Source organism: Camelus dromedarius, chromosome 9 (assembly GCF_036321535.1).
Source record: "Camelus dromedarius isolate mCamDro1 chromosome 9, mCamDro1.pat, whole genome shotgun sequence".
In the NCBI taxonomy this organism is placed as follows: Eukaryota; Metazoa; Chordata; class Mammalia; order Artiodactyla; family Camelidae; genus Camelus; species Camelus dromedarius.
Genome location: NC_087444.1, coordinates 49,232,608 through 49,247,665, shown reverse-complemented (window position 1 = coordinate 49,247,665; position 15,058 = coordinate 49,232,608). Strand labels below are relative to the sequence as shown.

Below are 15,058 nucleotides of genomic sequence, written 5' to 3'. Positions count from 1 at the left end.
CATTGATAACATAATTGTCTTAAATATTTCTTTGACATATACTTAGAACCATACCAGACAGTTTTATAATTTTTACTTCAGTCATTAAACATAATTTAGAAAACTTGAGAGAAGAGGGAAAGCTTATTGTATTTACCCACACTTTTCTCTTTCTGTTGTTCTTTCTTTTTTCCTAATGTCCCAATATTCCTTTTTGATCACTTTTTTCTTTAGAGAATTCCCTTTAGCCATTATTTTAGGATAGGTTTGTTGATGACAAATTATTACAGCACCTCTTCATGTACCTGTTGGTCATCTGTATGTCTTCCTTGTTTATTCAGATCTTCTGCCCATTTTTCAGTCGGATTGTTCATTTGTTTGTTATTGAGTTGTATGTATTCTTTATAAATTTTGGATATTAGCCCCTTATCAGATACATGTTTGCAAATATTTTCTTCCATTCAGTAGGTTGCCTTTTCATTTTGTTGATTCCCTTTGCTGTGCAGAAGCTTTTTAATTTAACGTAGTCCTACATGTTTATTTTTGCTTTCATTGCATTTGCTTTTTGTTCAGATTCGAAAAATCATCACTAAGATCTATGTCAAGAAGCTTACTACTTATGTTTTCTTCTAGGAGTTTTACGGTTTCAGGTCTTATGTTCAAGTCTTTAATCCATTTTGAATTAATTTTTGTGTATGGTGTAAGATATTGGTCATTCTTTTGCTTGTGGCCATCCAGTTTTTGTAGCACAGTTTATTGGGGGAGAATGTCCTTTCCGCATTTTATATTCTTCTCTCGTTTGTAGTAAATTAAATGACCCTGTGTGCGTGGGTTTATTTCTGGGCTCTCTATTCTGTTCCATTGATCTGTGTGTCTGTTTTTATGCCCATACTGTAGTGTTTTAAGTACTGTTGCTGTGTAATATCGTTTGAAATCAGGAAGTGTGTTGCTTCCCACTTTATTCTTCTTTCTCAGGATTGCTTTGTACTCTTAGGTCTTTTGTAGTTCTATACAAATTTTTGGATTACTTTTTCCATTTCTGTGAAATATGCCATTGGCATTTTGGTAGGGATTGCATTGACTCTGTAGATTGTTTTGGGTAGTATGGGCATTTTAACAATATTGATTCTTCCTACTCATGAGCATGGAATATCTTTCCATTTGTTTGTGTCTTCTTCAATTTCTTTCATTAATGTCTTACTGTTTTTAATATATAAAATTTTCACCTCCTTGGTTATATTTGTTCCTGGGCATTTTATTCTCTTTGATGCAGTTGTAAATGGGGTTGTTTTCTTAATTTCTCTCTCTGATAGTTTGTGTATAGAAATGCAACAAATTTTTGTGTATTGATTTTGTATCCTGCAACTTTGCTGAATTTGTTTATCAGTTCTAACAGTTTTTAGATGAAGTCTTTAGGATTTTCTATGATGTCATTTGCAAATAGTGACAGTTTTACTTCTTTCCAGTTTGGGTGCCTTTTACTTCTTTTTCTTGCCTTATTGCCCTGGCTAGGACTTTGAACACTATGTTGAATAAAAATGGTGAGAGTGGTCATCCCCATTTTGTTCTTGATTTTAGAGGCAAAGCTTTCCGTTTTGAGTATAATGTTAGCTGTGAGCTTGTCATACATAGCTTTTATTATGGCAAGGTATGTTCCTTCTGTACTTGCTTTGTTGAGAATTTTTATCATTAATGGATGCTTAATTTAGTCAGATGCATCTACTGAAATAACCATATGATTTTTATTCTTCATTTTATTAAGACAGTGTATCACATTGACTTATTTGCAGATGTTGAACCATTTTCCATCTCTGGAATTATCTCATGCAATCTTGGTATATGATCCTTTTAATGTATTGTTTAGTTTGGTTTGCTAAATATTTTGTTGAGGATTTTTGCATCTGTGTTCATCAAGGATGTTGGCCTCTAACTTTCTTCTCTTGTGATAATGCTTTTCTGGTTTTGGTTTCAGGGTAATGCTGGCCTCATAAAATAAAGTTAGTAGAGTTTCCTCCTGTTTCATTTTTTGGAAGAGCTTGAGAAAGATTGTTAATCATTCTACTTTGGTTGTTTGGTAGAATTCACTAGTGAAGCCATCTCTCCTGGCAGTTTTTTTTGGAGGTTTTTGATTACTGATGCAGTCTCTAGTAATTGGTCTGTTCACATTTTCTATTTCATCATGATTCAGTCTTGATGAGTTACATGTTTTTCAGAGTTTATCCATTTCTTCTAGGTTGTTCAGTTTGTTAGAATGTGATTGTTCATAGTAGTTTCTTATGATCCTTTATATTTCTGTGTTTTCAGTTGTAATATCTCTTCTTTTGTTTCTGAGTTTATTTATTTGAGCTTTCTCTTTTTTTTTTTTTTTGGCGAGTCTAGCTAAAGGCTTGTCAGTTTTGTTTATCTTTCCGAAGGACCAGCTCTTAATTTCATTGATCTTCTCTATTGTCTTTTCAGTCTCTGTTTAATTTATTTCTGCTCTAATCTTTGTTATTTCCTTCCTTATCCTAGCTTTGGACTTTGTTCTTTTTCTAGTTCCTTGAGATGTTAAGTTAGGTTGTTTGAGACTTTTCTTGTTTCTTGAGGTTGGTATTTGAGCTTCACTCTCAGAGCTCCTTTTGCCACATCCCACAAATTTTTATATATTTTCATTTTTGTTTGTTCCTAGGTACTTTTTGATTTTTCTTTTTATTTCTTCTGTAACCCATTGATTGTTCAGTAACATGTTGTTTAACTGTCACATATTTGTGAATTTTCCAGTTTTCTTTATGTAATTAATTTCTAGTTTCATACAGTTGGTTGGAAAATATGCTTTATATGACTTCAGTTCTCTTAAGTTTATTAAGACCTGTTTTGTGGCCTAATGTGTGATCTATCCTGGAAAATATTTCATGTGCAATTGAGAATAATTGTAGTCTGTTGCTTTTGAATGGAATGTTCTGTATATGTCTGTTAAGTCTGTCTGGTTTAGTGTATCATTTAAAGCATATGATTCCTTACTGATTTTCGGTTTGGATAATCTACCCATTAGTGAAAGTGAGGTATTAAAGTCCCCTACTATTATTATACTGCTGTCTATTTCGACTTTTAGGTCTGTTTATGTATTTAGGTGCTCATATGTTGGGTGCATAAATATTTACAAACGTATCCTCTTGGTGGATTGACCCTTCTGTCATTATGTAATGCTCAACTTTGTCTTTTACTACAGTTTTTGTTTCAAAGTCTTTTTTTTTTTTTTCGATATAAATATAACCACACCAGCCTCTTTTGGTTTCTATTTGCATGGAATATGTTTTTCCATCCCTAGATCTTCAATGTTTGTGTGTTTTTACATCTGAAGTGGGTCTCTTGTAGACAGCATACAGATGGGTCTTGTTTTTTCTAAATCCATTTAGCCCCTTTATGTCTTTTGTTGAGATAATTTAGCCCATTCACATTTAAATAATTACTGATAAGTATGTACTTTTCATTTTGTTAATTGGTTTCTGGATGCTTTTGTATTTCCTCTCTATTCCTTTTTTCTTATCTTGCTCTATTCCTTTGTGGTTTGATGGCTTTCTTTAGTGGTATACTTATATTCCTTTCTCTTTATCTTGTGTGTGTTTTTTTCCCAAGTGTGTTTGTAATTGCTTATTGAAGCATTTTAATCACGATTGGTTTAAAAAATCTTTGTCAGATAACTGCAACATCTTTGTCATCTCAGTGTTGTTGTTTATTGATTATCTTTTAAAATTCTTCTTGGGATCTTCCTGGTTCTTGGTATAATGAATGATTTTTATTTGAAACATTTGACAGTTGGATATTATGTTTTGAGATTCTAGGTCATATTTCAACTTTCTGTTTTTGTGGCTTAAGGGAATATGTATCACCTTGTTATTGCCAGGTGGAGGTAAAAGTCCAGCTTCCCAACTTGGCCTTTGTTGGAGTGGGTGGGGCCACTGTGTTTGACAGCAGTAGAGTGATTATTGCCTAAAAGTTTTCTGTCCTGCTGGGATTAGACATTTCTCATTCTTTAACTAATGAGAGCACACCTTTTTGTTGGGGATTTCTTTTGTCTGTGCCCATTTGCGTTTTCTAGGTTGCTGGCTTCTTCAGCTCTAAGTTTGGGATATAGGAGGCAATACAAAACCCAGGCAAATCTTTGTGTCATTACTTAGGTCCTGTAGTTCCTAGCCTATCTGCCTTCTCTTCACCTTTTAGGGTCTTCTCATTTTTGTTTTATATGTTACATCTAGAGTTTTTAGTTGTACTTATCAGGAGGAATAGGAAAAATTACATCTACTTATCTTCCCAGAAGAGTAAGTTGTACATTTTTTTAAAAAAAAGTTAACAGTAGATCTTAGGGATCATTTCATATTTGTTCATAAATTCCATACTTAATCTTTTCCTTAAATTATTGCATTGTATTTCATTTTATGAATGTATCATAATTTAACTAGTCCCTACTGATGAGCATTAAGGCTGTTTTCAATCTTTTGCTATTATAAACAGTGCTTCAGCAAGTAATGTCATATATATATATATCAATTTGCGTGTATCCAGTGCAGCTAAAAGATAACTTCCTATGTTGTCATCCCTTTCTTCTTAGGGAGCTATATGTTCCTTTGATAGAAGAGTTACTTTGTCCTGAAAGAAATTAGAATATTTCATTTTAGACAGTTCTAATTGTGAAAAAGTCACTCCTCATGTGATACGTGCTTTACATCTACCTTCGCACAATTTCCCTCACTGATTCTAGTTCTAACTGGGGTTGAAGTTAGGACAAATCCAACCCCTCTTCCTTACAGAAACCCTCGGATATTCAAAGACGAGAGTCTTTTACACTTCACGTCTTCTGTTCTCTCTAAACAGTTTGAGTCATTTTAGTCATTTCTCATGGCTTCTAGATATTGTGAATAAGATCTGGTTTGTTGAAGACACCTTTACACTTGGACAGCTTGAGGGGAACAGAACATCGTAGTCCATATGTGGACTGATTGTTGCAATAGAACAGGGCATCGGCAGAAAAGATTTTGGAACAGCCCTATCAAAATTTGAGTTATGTTCTCAGAGCCACTTCCATGCCTTCCTTGCATGGAGTTGATAGTATTTCTTGTCTGAATGAATGCACTTATAAACTAATGAATTAATGATTACTAAGCTTATACTTGACTTAAATCCCCAAATTTGTTTGCATGTGCTTCTGCTTATGATTCTATACTTTTATGGTTGATTGGGGGGACATGTGGCAGAACTTTACATTTGTCCCTGTTTAACTTCATGTCATTAGAGTTCTCCAGTCTTCCAGCATTTTCACATCATTCTGGATACTAATTCTGTTCTTTCACGTTTTGTCTCTCCCTCTCAACGTCATGTCATCTGTAGATTTTTCCTGTGTGCCAGGAATATATTTATCTGAGTATTTAAATGGCGTATATTATATTCACATTAAAATATTCATAAGATCTTAAAAAAAAAAGATAACTTCCTGGAAGTAGATTTGCTGGGTCAAAGGGTATGTGTACTTTACATTTTGATAGATAATTCTAAGAGGCCTTCTACAGAGATCTGAATCACCCTGAATATTGTCTGTATGGGCAAGAATCCTGCTCATATGAGACAACTGGAGCTCAAAAGTTTATTTTGAAGCATTAGATCATAGTATGCAACTCTGATGTTATTTGTATGGAACCTTCCAGGATTTCTTGAATAATTGTTCAAATAAAATTTTCTAAAATATAATGAAAATATTTATTTTGACCAGTAATCTCACCTGAAAGAGGTTTTTAGATAGTTACTATGTATATTATATTTGGTATTAAGTTTTATAATTCTTCATTCTACCCAAATAAACTTATATTTTCTTCAGTAGATTTCTCTGCAGATATTAAATTGTCATTTGGGTCTGAATTACGTTCTTGTGGCTGATGATGTTAAGCAATGTATCAATTAAGCAATTATTCTCAATTTAATTTAAATTTTTCTTCATTTAAATGCATTTTCTCCATTTAAAAGACATTTCTGGTGGGTTTGATTGTTATTGTTCACTAGTTTATTGTTATGATTTCCAACTCAGATTTCTCCAAGGAATTTTTCTTTTTCTGTTTAAATCAGTGAGAATGATGGACAGGCTGCTAATTTTATCATTTTTAATGCACTCCTGCTGTATATATATAATGGGTAATTTTGTCTTCATTTCTTTTCTCGACACAATGTCCATATTGTTGTGTACGTTAGTAATTTATTCTTTTTTTTAAACATTTTTTATTGAGTTATAGTCATTTTACAGTGTTGTGTCAAATTCCAGTGTAGAGCACAGTTCTTCAGTTATACATGAACATACATATACTCATTGTCACATTCTTTTTTGCTGTGAGCTACCACAAGATCTTGTATATATTTCCCTGTGCTATACAGTATAATCTTGTTTATCTATTCTACATATGCCTGTCAGTATCTACAGATTTTGAACTCCCAGTCTATCCCTTCACACCCCCCTCCTCTTTGGCAACCACAACTTTGTATTCTATGTCTATGAGTCTGTTTCTGTTTTGTATTTATGTTAATTTGTCTTTGTCTTTTCTTTCTTTCTTTCTTTTTTTTTTTTTTTTTTTAGATTCCACATATGAGCGATCTCATATGGTATTTTTCTTTCTCTTTCTGGCTTACTTCACTTAGAACGACATTCTCCAGGAACATCCCTGTTGCTGCAAATGGTGTTATGTTGTCGGTTTTTATGGCTGAGTAGTATTCCATTGTATAAATATACCACATCTTCTTTATCCAGTCATCTGTTGATGGACATTTAGGCTGTTTCCATGTCTTGGCTATTGCAAATAGTGCTGCTATGAACATTGGGGTGCAGGTGTCTTTTTGAAGTAGGGTTCCTTCTGGATATATGCCCAGGAGCGGGATTCCTGGGTCATATGGTAAATCTATTCCTAGTCCTTTGAGGAATCTCCGTACTGTTTTCCACAGTGGCTGCACCAACCTGCATTCCCACCAGCAGTGTAGGAGGGTTCCCTTTTCTCCACAGCCTCTCCAGCATTTGTCATTTGTGGACTTTTGAATGATGGCCATTCTGACTGGTGTGTAGTTTATTCTTTTTTATTGCTATGTAGTATTCTATTATATGAGCAGACCACAGTTTGTCCATTCTTCTGTAGAATGCATTGTTCTAGCTTTTGGTTATTATGAATAAGGCAGCTATAACATTTTATATGTGCTGTTTGGTGGACGTTATCATGCTATATCTTTAATATCTTTTAATCAGGATTGTTTTAATCTCACAAAATTGTCAGATTTATTTCTTACTTTGTTTACTTTCCCCTACTTTTCCTGAGATGGTAATCTCTTAAAACTCATTTAAGATAGAGGCTTTGATTTTGGATCATGAATATAATTGTGACAAATAAGAGTGAGTTGGAAAAAAAAAAAGAAAAAAAAAGAAAAAAAAAAGAATGAGTTGGTATATAATTGCTGGAGGGCAAATTAAATATGGCATGTTACCCTTTATCTGCATAGAATTCTGTAGGACTGTCCTATTCCTCAAAATTGGTATCTGACATCCCCACCCCCCACTGCCCCCTCTCCCCCGCAACAGAGTCTTTGGCAGAGATAACCACCGTTTCCAACTCTAGTGCCCTCCGCATTCCTAATCTTTGGTGCCTCCTGTAGCATCACTAGCTGAGTTGTCACAACAAACTCATCTGTTCTGCTCTTTGGTACTGCCAGGCCACCTTAGTTAAGACCATTTTAGCCTTTATTATAATTACCACTAACCATATAATGTGTATACATTGAAGGTATACATGTGACTATCTTTTTAAAATGGACTTATATGCAGTTAATTATAGTTAATAGTGGGAATTAGTTTTCTTTAGTCAATTTATATGCTGTAATTTGGAAACTTTTGCCAGTGACTGAGAAGTTTTACCCCACAGTGCTCTCATATGTGGTGCTTAGATATATTTGGTAATATCATAAAAATATTAGTGAATAGTTTTTCTTTTACTTGGTTAAATGCATGATTACTCACTGTAATTTTTGAATTAAAATAATATTCCGTTTTATCATATTATGAGACAGTTGAGATATGGTTTAATAATGCATTTTCCTTCCCCTCCAACCATGGACAAAAGTTACCAAGCATCATTTATATATAATTAATTCAGTATCATTTCCTTTTTCTTAAAAAAGATGGCATTTTCCTTGTGCTTAAAATGTAAAACTTTCCCTATTTTTTTTGCTTTCTTTTCTTAAAAATCCACTGGGGGTGACACTGTTTTTCTGATACACAGCTTTAACAGGTATGACTTCTAAGTGTCATGTTGGACTCTACAGGTGTGCTGAACTTTCCAGGGGAAAAAATTTCCAGACTGATTTTCCTACACTTGCTTGATCCAGTTTTGTGAATATCTTATGAAAATTAGTGACCTTTAAGGTTTAAAGTAGTCTTTGTATCAAAAACAAGTTTGCCAAAATTATTGCACCTATATTTCAAAAAGAAGTTTTGAGTGTTTTCTTCAGAAATATTACTGCTGTCTATCTCTGGCTTTCTGCATCATTTCTTTGTGTATAGTTTTCTGTGTTATTTCTATTTGTATGCATGTGCCTGTATATACATTTCTGTTATTTTTAACATACGTTTTAAAAAACTGATACATGTTCCTTACCAGGCTTTTTCCAAACTGTGTTCCATGAAATATATTAATCTGAGATGCTGAGCAGAGTGGCATAAAAAAGGTTTCCAAATAAGTTTACTGTATCCCCCTTTGAGAGATTCACAATGCTTATTAGCATATTAAATGTTCTAGTGTTATGCAGTAAAGAAGTCTGTTTATGTCAGCATCTCCTAGAGGTATTTGAGTGTGGGACCCTTCATATCACACAGGAGTGTTCTGGGGATACTGATTTGGAAAATCCTGTAAAAAAACCAAGTAAAGTTTTCTTGGTGGTATTTTAACACATCAAATAAAATTGATTAAAAGTGATAACATTTTCAAGAAGTTAAAGCATTTAGCTATACTGTACTTGGGCTGTATTGTCTTATAGAAGTTACATTTTGAAATAGAGCAATGTTGTTTTTTTTTTTTTTTTTTTTTTTTTGTATTATCTCTTTCAGTACTTTTGATGGTTTTGACGAATTTGTGAAACTACCGTGAAAATGCTACTTTTTGTTGGAAAGAGCCTTTTGTTGTTATTGTCAATCTTTGCTCGATTGTTTCTCTTCTATAAGAATTTGCTTGTGTCTTTAAAAAACACATTTACTGTTTCAGATAGCGTGACACAGGAAAGGAGGCCTCCCAAACTTGCCTTTATGTCAAGAGGTGTTGTGGACAAAGGTTCATCCAGTCATAATAAACCAAAGGTTACGGGTATGGATTAATAGAATACAGTTCTTAGTTATTTACATGATAATTTGATTTGCAATGTCATTGAAAAAAGATTAATGGTATTACTCCTTAATGTATATGTAGACATTCTTCTTTCAAACAATTTTAGTAGTTTACTGAAAAATGTTTATACATGGTGTTGTTTAAGCCACGATTTCTCAACGTTTTTTAATTGATGAAAAGTTTCCTGGGAGGACTTTGTCTTTTTCTGGTCCATATTAGCTGGTTTTCGGAATTCCCTATTTGTAACATTCGTACATAGAGTTTAGAGCTGCAACGGTACAAAATAGTCATGTATGGGTAATGTAATGTAGGATAAAGTATACTAGAGATTATGTGGATTTCTCTAGCTAGAGGTGGCACAAATTAAAATCCCAGACTGGTAGGCAAAAATTTTTATCTCTCTTCCAGAAACTCCCTCACAGTACATGTGGAGTTCTTAGTTCTTCTTTTTTGGTTAGCTTCCACATATTCCATAGATTTATAGGGTAGAATTTATCCAAGCTAAACAACTCATTTAAAAAGCTGTAAGAATTGTTCTTAACTCCGATGTAGGTTAGGAAAAGAATATTTTTTTCCTCAGTTATCTAGTGAACAAAACCTTTTCAGCTCATTTAAAAGGAAATTGTACTTTAAGAAATGTTTTATGTGACATTGGACCCTGGGAGACTTAGAATTAAATAGAATATATAAATAATAGTATTTTTTATGTTAACCTATAGATCTAGATAGGATAGGTCAAACTTGCTCCTTTCACTTAAATGTAAATAGCCTACAGAGCTTCTTAAGACATGTGTAACACTTAGGTGGTAGCGGATCTTAGTTATAGGTATAAAGTGTAGAGTTATCTGCTTTAAATTGAGAAGGAAATCAGATTTTATATGAGTTCTGGATGCCCGAGTGTTCTCAGCTATGGCATGTCCTCTTAGTACTGAGGCAAGGGAGTGTCTTGCACTGTCTGTGACATAGCTACACTAGCATTTTCTTATAGTTAATAAATTTAATATGTGAAAAATAATACTTCACTTTTTCTGAGACATGAAGAAATTCAGCAAGGAATTTGATGACTACCAATCCCGAAGTGTTTAAACCTTAAATCTTTTAAACTTGAATTGTGTATCAGTTTATATACACTTGAAGATTACCTTCTTTTGAGGGCAGCTGTTTTAAAATAATATGTTAAATTTGTGAACCAATAAGTTCAGCAAATGAAACTGGGGAATGGTTATTTTGACACTTGGAAATAAGCCATAGAACATGAAATGATTTCTTAAAGCAGTTTGTTTTTAAAAAAAAAAAAAAGAGCAGGCTTCTCTTGACTTCCTGTTTTACTGTCATATTGTATCTTGGGCTGAAGAATCCTTTTGACATTGCAAAAGTGATTACCAGATTTTTAAAAGCTGAAGACACTAATAAAATATATTGTGCTTGTATACATCTGTTGGTTGTGTAAATAATTGTTAACACCATATGGATATTAATTTCTCTTACAGAAAAACTTTCACACCAGGTTGACTTTATTTTTAAAATAAACTTTTCTTGTTCCATAGGATCTACCTCAGACCCTGGAAATAGAAGCAGATCTGAATTATTTTATACCTTAAATGGGTCTTCTGTTGACTCACAACCACAATCCAAATCAAAAAATTCATGGTACATTGATGAAGGTAATCTAAAATTTTAGTATTCTTTATAATGATGTTTTGCTTTTAACCCACGAGAGAAAAAATAGCTTTTTCACCAACATATGTAGTTTTTGGAAACAGAATGAGTAGATAATTTTTTAGTTAATATTGCTAAATTAAAATATTATACACAGTTTGAACTGTACTGCTGTTAAGATTAATGTAACATTTAGAAAATGTATTAGCAGCTTGTTCTCTGCACCTCACTAACCTGTTTAGGGTAGACGATACCTAGAATCAGTTGAGTTATTTAAAGACTACTATCTTGATATCTTTAAACACTCCTTTTTAAAAACAGTACCTTCCCTTTGTTCTGGGATACCATTTCCTTCTGGTTTGTTTGTTTGTTTGTTTATTTATTTATTTATTTATTTATTTAGGTTTATCTATTCAACAGTTATTTACTGAGTGGTTGCTGTGTGCCAGAAACAGATGTAGAATTGCAATCTTGATGAGTGCAATGAAGGTATATGATGCTGTGAGAGTACATTAAGGGATGCTTTTACTTATGGAACTCAGGGATATTTCTAAGAGGAAGTGACCTGAACTTAGATTTACCAGAGGAGGGATGGATAACAAATTGAAATGGGAGAGAAGAACCTTGTAGGCAGGAAAAATAGCATATGTAAAGGCCTTGTGGTAAAATGGAGCCTGGTGTTTGTCAAGGGCTAAAAAGAGCTGGAGTAGCCAGAACAGAGAGATAGAACGTTTTATGAGATGAGAACAGAATGGCAAACAGGGCCAAGGCATGTGGAGCCCGGCATGCCCTATTAAAAGGAAAGGGGAAGCCCCTGAAGGATTTTCAGCAAGGCGTTGCCTTTTGAAAAGATCGTTCTGGCTGCAGGATGGACAGTGGATGGAAGCAGGGCCTGTGTTAACACATGGACCCTGTTGAAGGCTGTTGATGGGCTCAGCTGTAGATTGTAGTAGCTGGGGTTAGACTTGTTGGGGAAGAGAAGGGGAGACGTAGTTGGCTGTGAGACATTTAGGAAGTGAACTGACGGGATTCACAGATTCAAAGTGAGAAGTAAGGAAGAAAGAGAAGTGAGTGATGACTCCTGGTTTTCGGGCTTGCGTATTTAGGTGATTGTGGAGGAAGGTGATGGATTTGCTTTGAATATGTTGAGTTTGAGGGGCCTTTTAAACTTCCTAGAGGTGATGTGTCAAGTAAGCACTGGCATATATAGATCTAGTGCTTAGAAGAGATGATAAGAGAGAAATAAATTCGTAGGTTGCCTTCACATATGTGGTGGTGAATAATATCACCCATGGAGAAAGTGGGAGTGGAGGATGTGGGTTTAGGCTGAGCCTTGAGGAGCATAATGGCCGGGAGGAGGATAATCCTTCAGAGGAGATAGAGAAAAGGTAACCAGAGGGATGTGGGGAAACCCAGGAGGATGTTGGGTCAAGAAGCCCAAGGAGCTAATGGACACCAGTATTGCTTCCGAGAGGGCAAACAAGATAAAGACCAAACAAATAGTCATTGGATTTAGCCAATGGAAGTCTCTGATGGCCTTAGTGAGTTATGTTTTTGTGGAGCGAGGAAATGGAGGCACAAGTCCTGTTGCCTAAAATATAAGTTTGGGCTTCATCCTGGACTTCCTCTCTCTCTCACTCTCTCATTAGTCACATCCAGATGTCACCAAGTCCCCTGGGTTTCTTCCTCTTTAATAAGTAACACTAGAATCTTTCCTCTCTTCTTCATTTCTGAAACCACTCCCTTAGTTCAGATCCTTTTTCTTTTTTTGCTGTCTGGATTAATATAGTGACCTTCTAACTGGTTCTAAAAGACCTAAATGGACATATAAAATAATGAAATTTGTACGGAGTAGGCCTTCATCCGTAAACTAGAAAATAGAAGTAATTTAGTTGTAAAAGAACATTGTTTCTGTAATTGATTTTACTTACACATTCCACAAGCTATTCTCTACAACATTTACTTCATGTATTCAATTTTTTTTTCAAATATTGAGTTATTTTCTTGGGTTAATGGCTATACCAAATATTAGGGATCCAACCATGGAAAAGACTAACAGAATTTCTGGTCATAAGGAGCTTATACTCTAGTTGATATGGTAGACAGTGAATGTGTAGACAGACAAGGTAATAATTGTGACATGTTCAGTGAAGGCAATGAACAAGGTGATAGCAGCTGGTGGGAAGCCAGCCACCATAGAGTGGTTTGGAAGAGACTCTTTGAGGAAATGATATTTACACTGAGATCTGGGTAATGTGGATGAACCTGCCAGAGAGAGAGCTTGAGAGGAGCATTTTAGGCAGAGGAAATAGTAAAGGCAAAGGCCCTGAGGTGAGAAAATATATTTGGGGAACGGGAAGTAGGTTCGAGTGGCCACAGTGGGGTAAGCAAGGGAAAGAGGTATATGGAACAAGTTCGGAGAGGTAGGTAGGAGCTAGGTTACCTAAGACCTTGTAAGTCTTGGTAACAAGTTGAACACTTATTGTGAGAATACTGGAAAGCCATTGAAGGTTTTAAACAGAGGAATGATACAGGATCACATGGGATCTTTAAATTTTAAAAAGATCTCACTAGTTGTTCTGTGGTAATTAGATTGGAGAGGGGCAAGAAGAGGGACAGAGAGACCAGCTAAGAGACTGGCTGCAGGTGACAGTTGATGGTGGCTTCGACTAGGAAGGTGATGGTCGAGGTTAAGAGAAGTGGACAAATTTGAGATATATTTTGGAGATAGAAACAACAGAACTTGCTTTATGGAATTGAGGGTTGGGCTTGGGGGGTTGAGGATTTGAGAAAGAAGAGTAACTTTAAAAAAAATCTTAGATTAAGTATTATTACCAAATCTTAAATGGATAAGGTATAAACTATAGTGAACACCCATGTAGTTACCGCTCACTTTAAGAAAAAGAATTTTATCATTCCCTTTGAAACCCCCGTGGTGCCTCTTCCTAGTGTCATCCTTTTCACTCTCTCCTCTGAGCTACTGTCAGCTTTAATTTAGTGTTTGTCCTTCTCTTGGTTTTCATTTTAGCCTTATGAGTTTGTATATCTAAACAGCATATTGTTAGTTCTGCATAGTTTTGAGCTTTATATACAGGAATCACACTGTATGTGTATTGTGTAATTTCCTCCCTCAACATTATGTTCCTAAGATTCATCCAAGTTAGTAGTATGTGATTATAATTTATTTGTTTTCATTGCTGTATGTTATTCCATTCCATTTCATTTCATTGCTGTGCAGTATTTAAATATACCACAATGTAATTATCCATTTGAACATCGATGTACATTTGAATTGGTTTTATCTTCCTGCTATTATTAACAGCTCTGCTATTCACATTCTTACCCATGTCTAGGAAATGTACCAAGAAGTGGAATTACTAGATGTGCACAAAGTATGCATTTTTCCTTTAGTAAATAACGCCAAACTGTTTCCCAGAGTAGTCATACCAGTTTACACTCCCATCAGCTGTGTAAGGGGTATTGTTACTTCTCATCATTATCAACAGTATGTTCTAAGACCTTCAGCTTTTGAAATGATATCTCACGTTGGTTTTAACTTTATCTTTTGTGTTTATGTGAGGACACAAATCTTTTCATTAATTTGTTGGTGATTTAGATTTCTTTTTCTGTGAGTTGCCATTTCAGGTCTCTTGTCCATTTTTTCTTAGGTTTTTTTTTTCTTGATTTTTAAAAAAAAGTCTTAAGGGGCCTTTTTCAAATTATAATCTTTTGTCAGAAATAAGAATTGCATATATTTTCTCCTTGTTTGTGACTTGCATTTTCATTCTTTCTTTTTATGAACAAGCAGCTCTTAATTTTAATGTGGTCATACTTGTCATCTTTTCTTTAATGGTGTATATACACACATGTTTAAGATAGTTCTCTCTACCCTAAAATCATACAGAACATTCTTCTGTATCATCTTCTAAAATTTATTGTTTTGCCTTTGCCATTTGTCTTTAAGCCACCTGGAAATGGTTTTTGTAGGGGTCCAACTTAATTTAAAAAAAATGTATATGGGTAAGTGATTATCGGCACTGTTT

General features: G+C 34.4%; 1 protein-coding gene across 7 annotated transcripts in view; it reads left to right on the top strand.

The window, feature by feature from the left end:
• CYLD (CYLD lysine 63 deubiquitinase) overlaps window positions 1-15,058 on the top strand; it is a 63,935-nt gene that overhangs the window by 27,863 nt on the left and 21,014 nt on the right. For all 7 annotated transcript variants that reach the window (XM_031458461.2, XM_031458466.2, XM_031458464.2 and 4 more), the window contains 2 exons: window positions 9,237-9,335; window positions 10,904-11,020. In XM_031458461.2, the coding sequence (XP_031314321.1) occupies window positions 9,237-9,335; window positions 10,904-11,020 (216 nt within the window). The remainder of the gene's footprint in view (window positions 1-9,236; window positions 9,336-10,903; window positions 11,021-15,058) is intronic.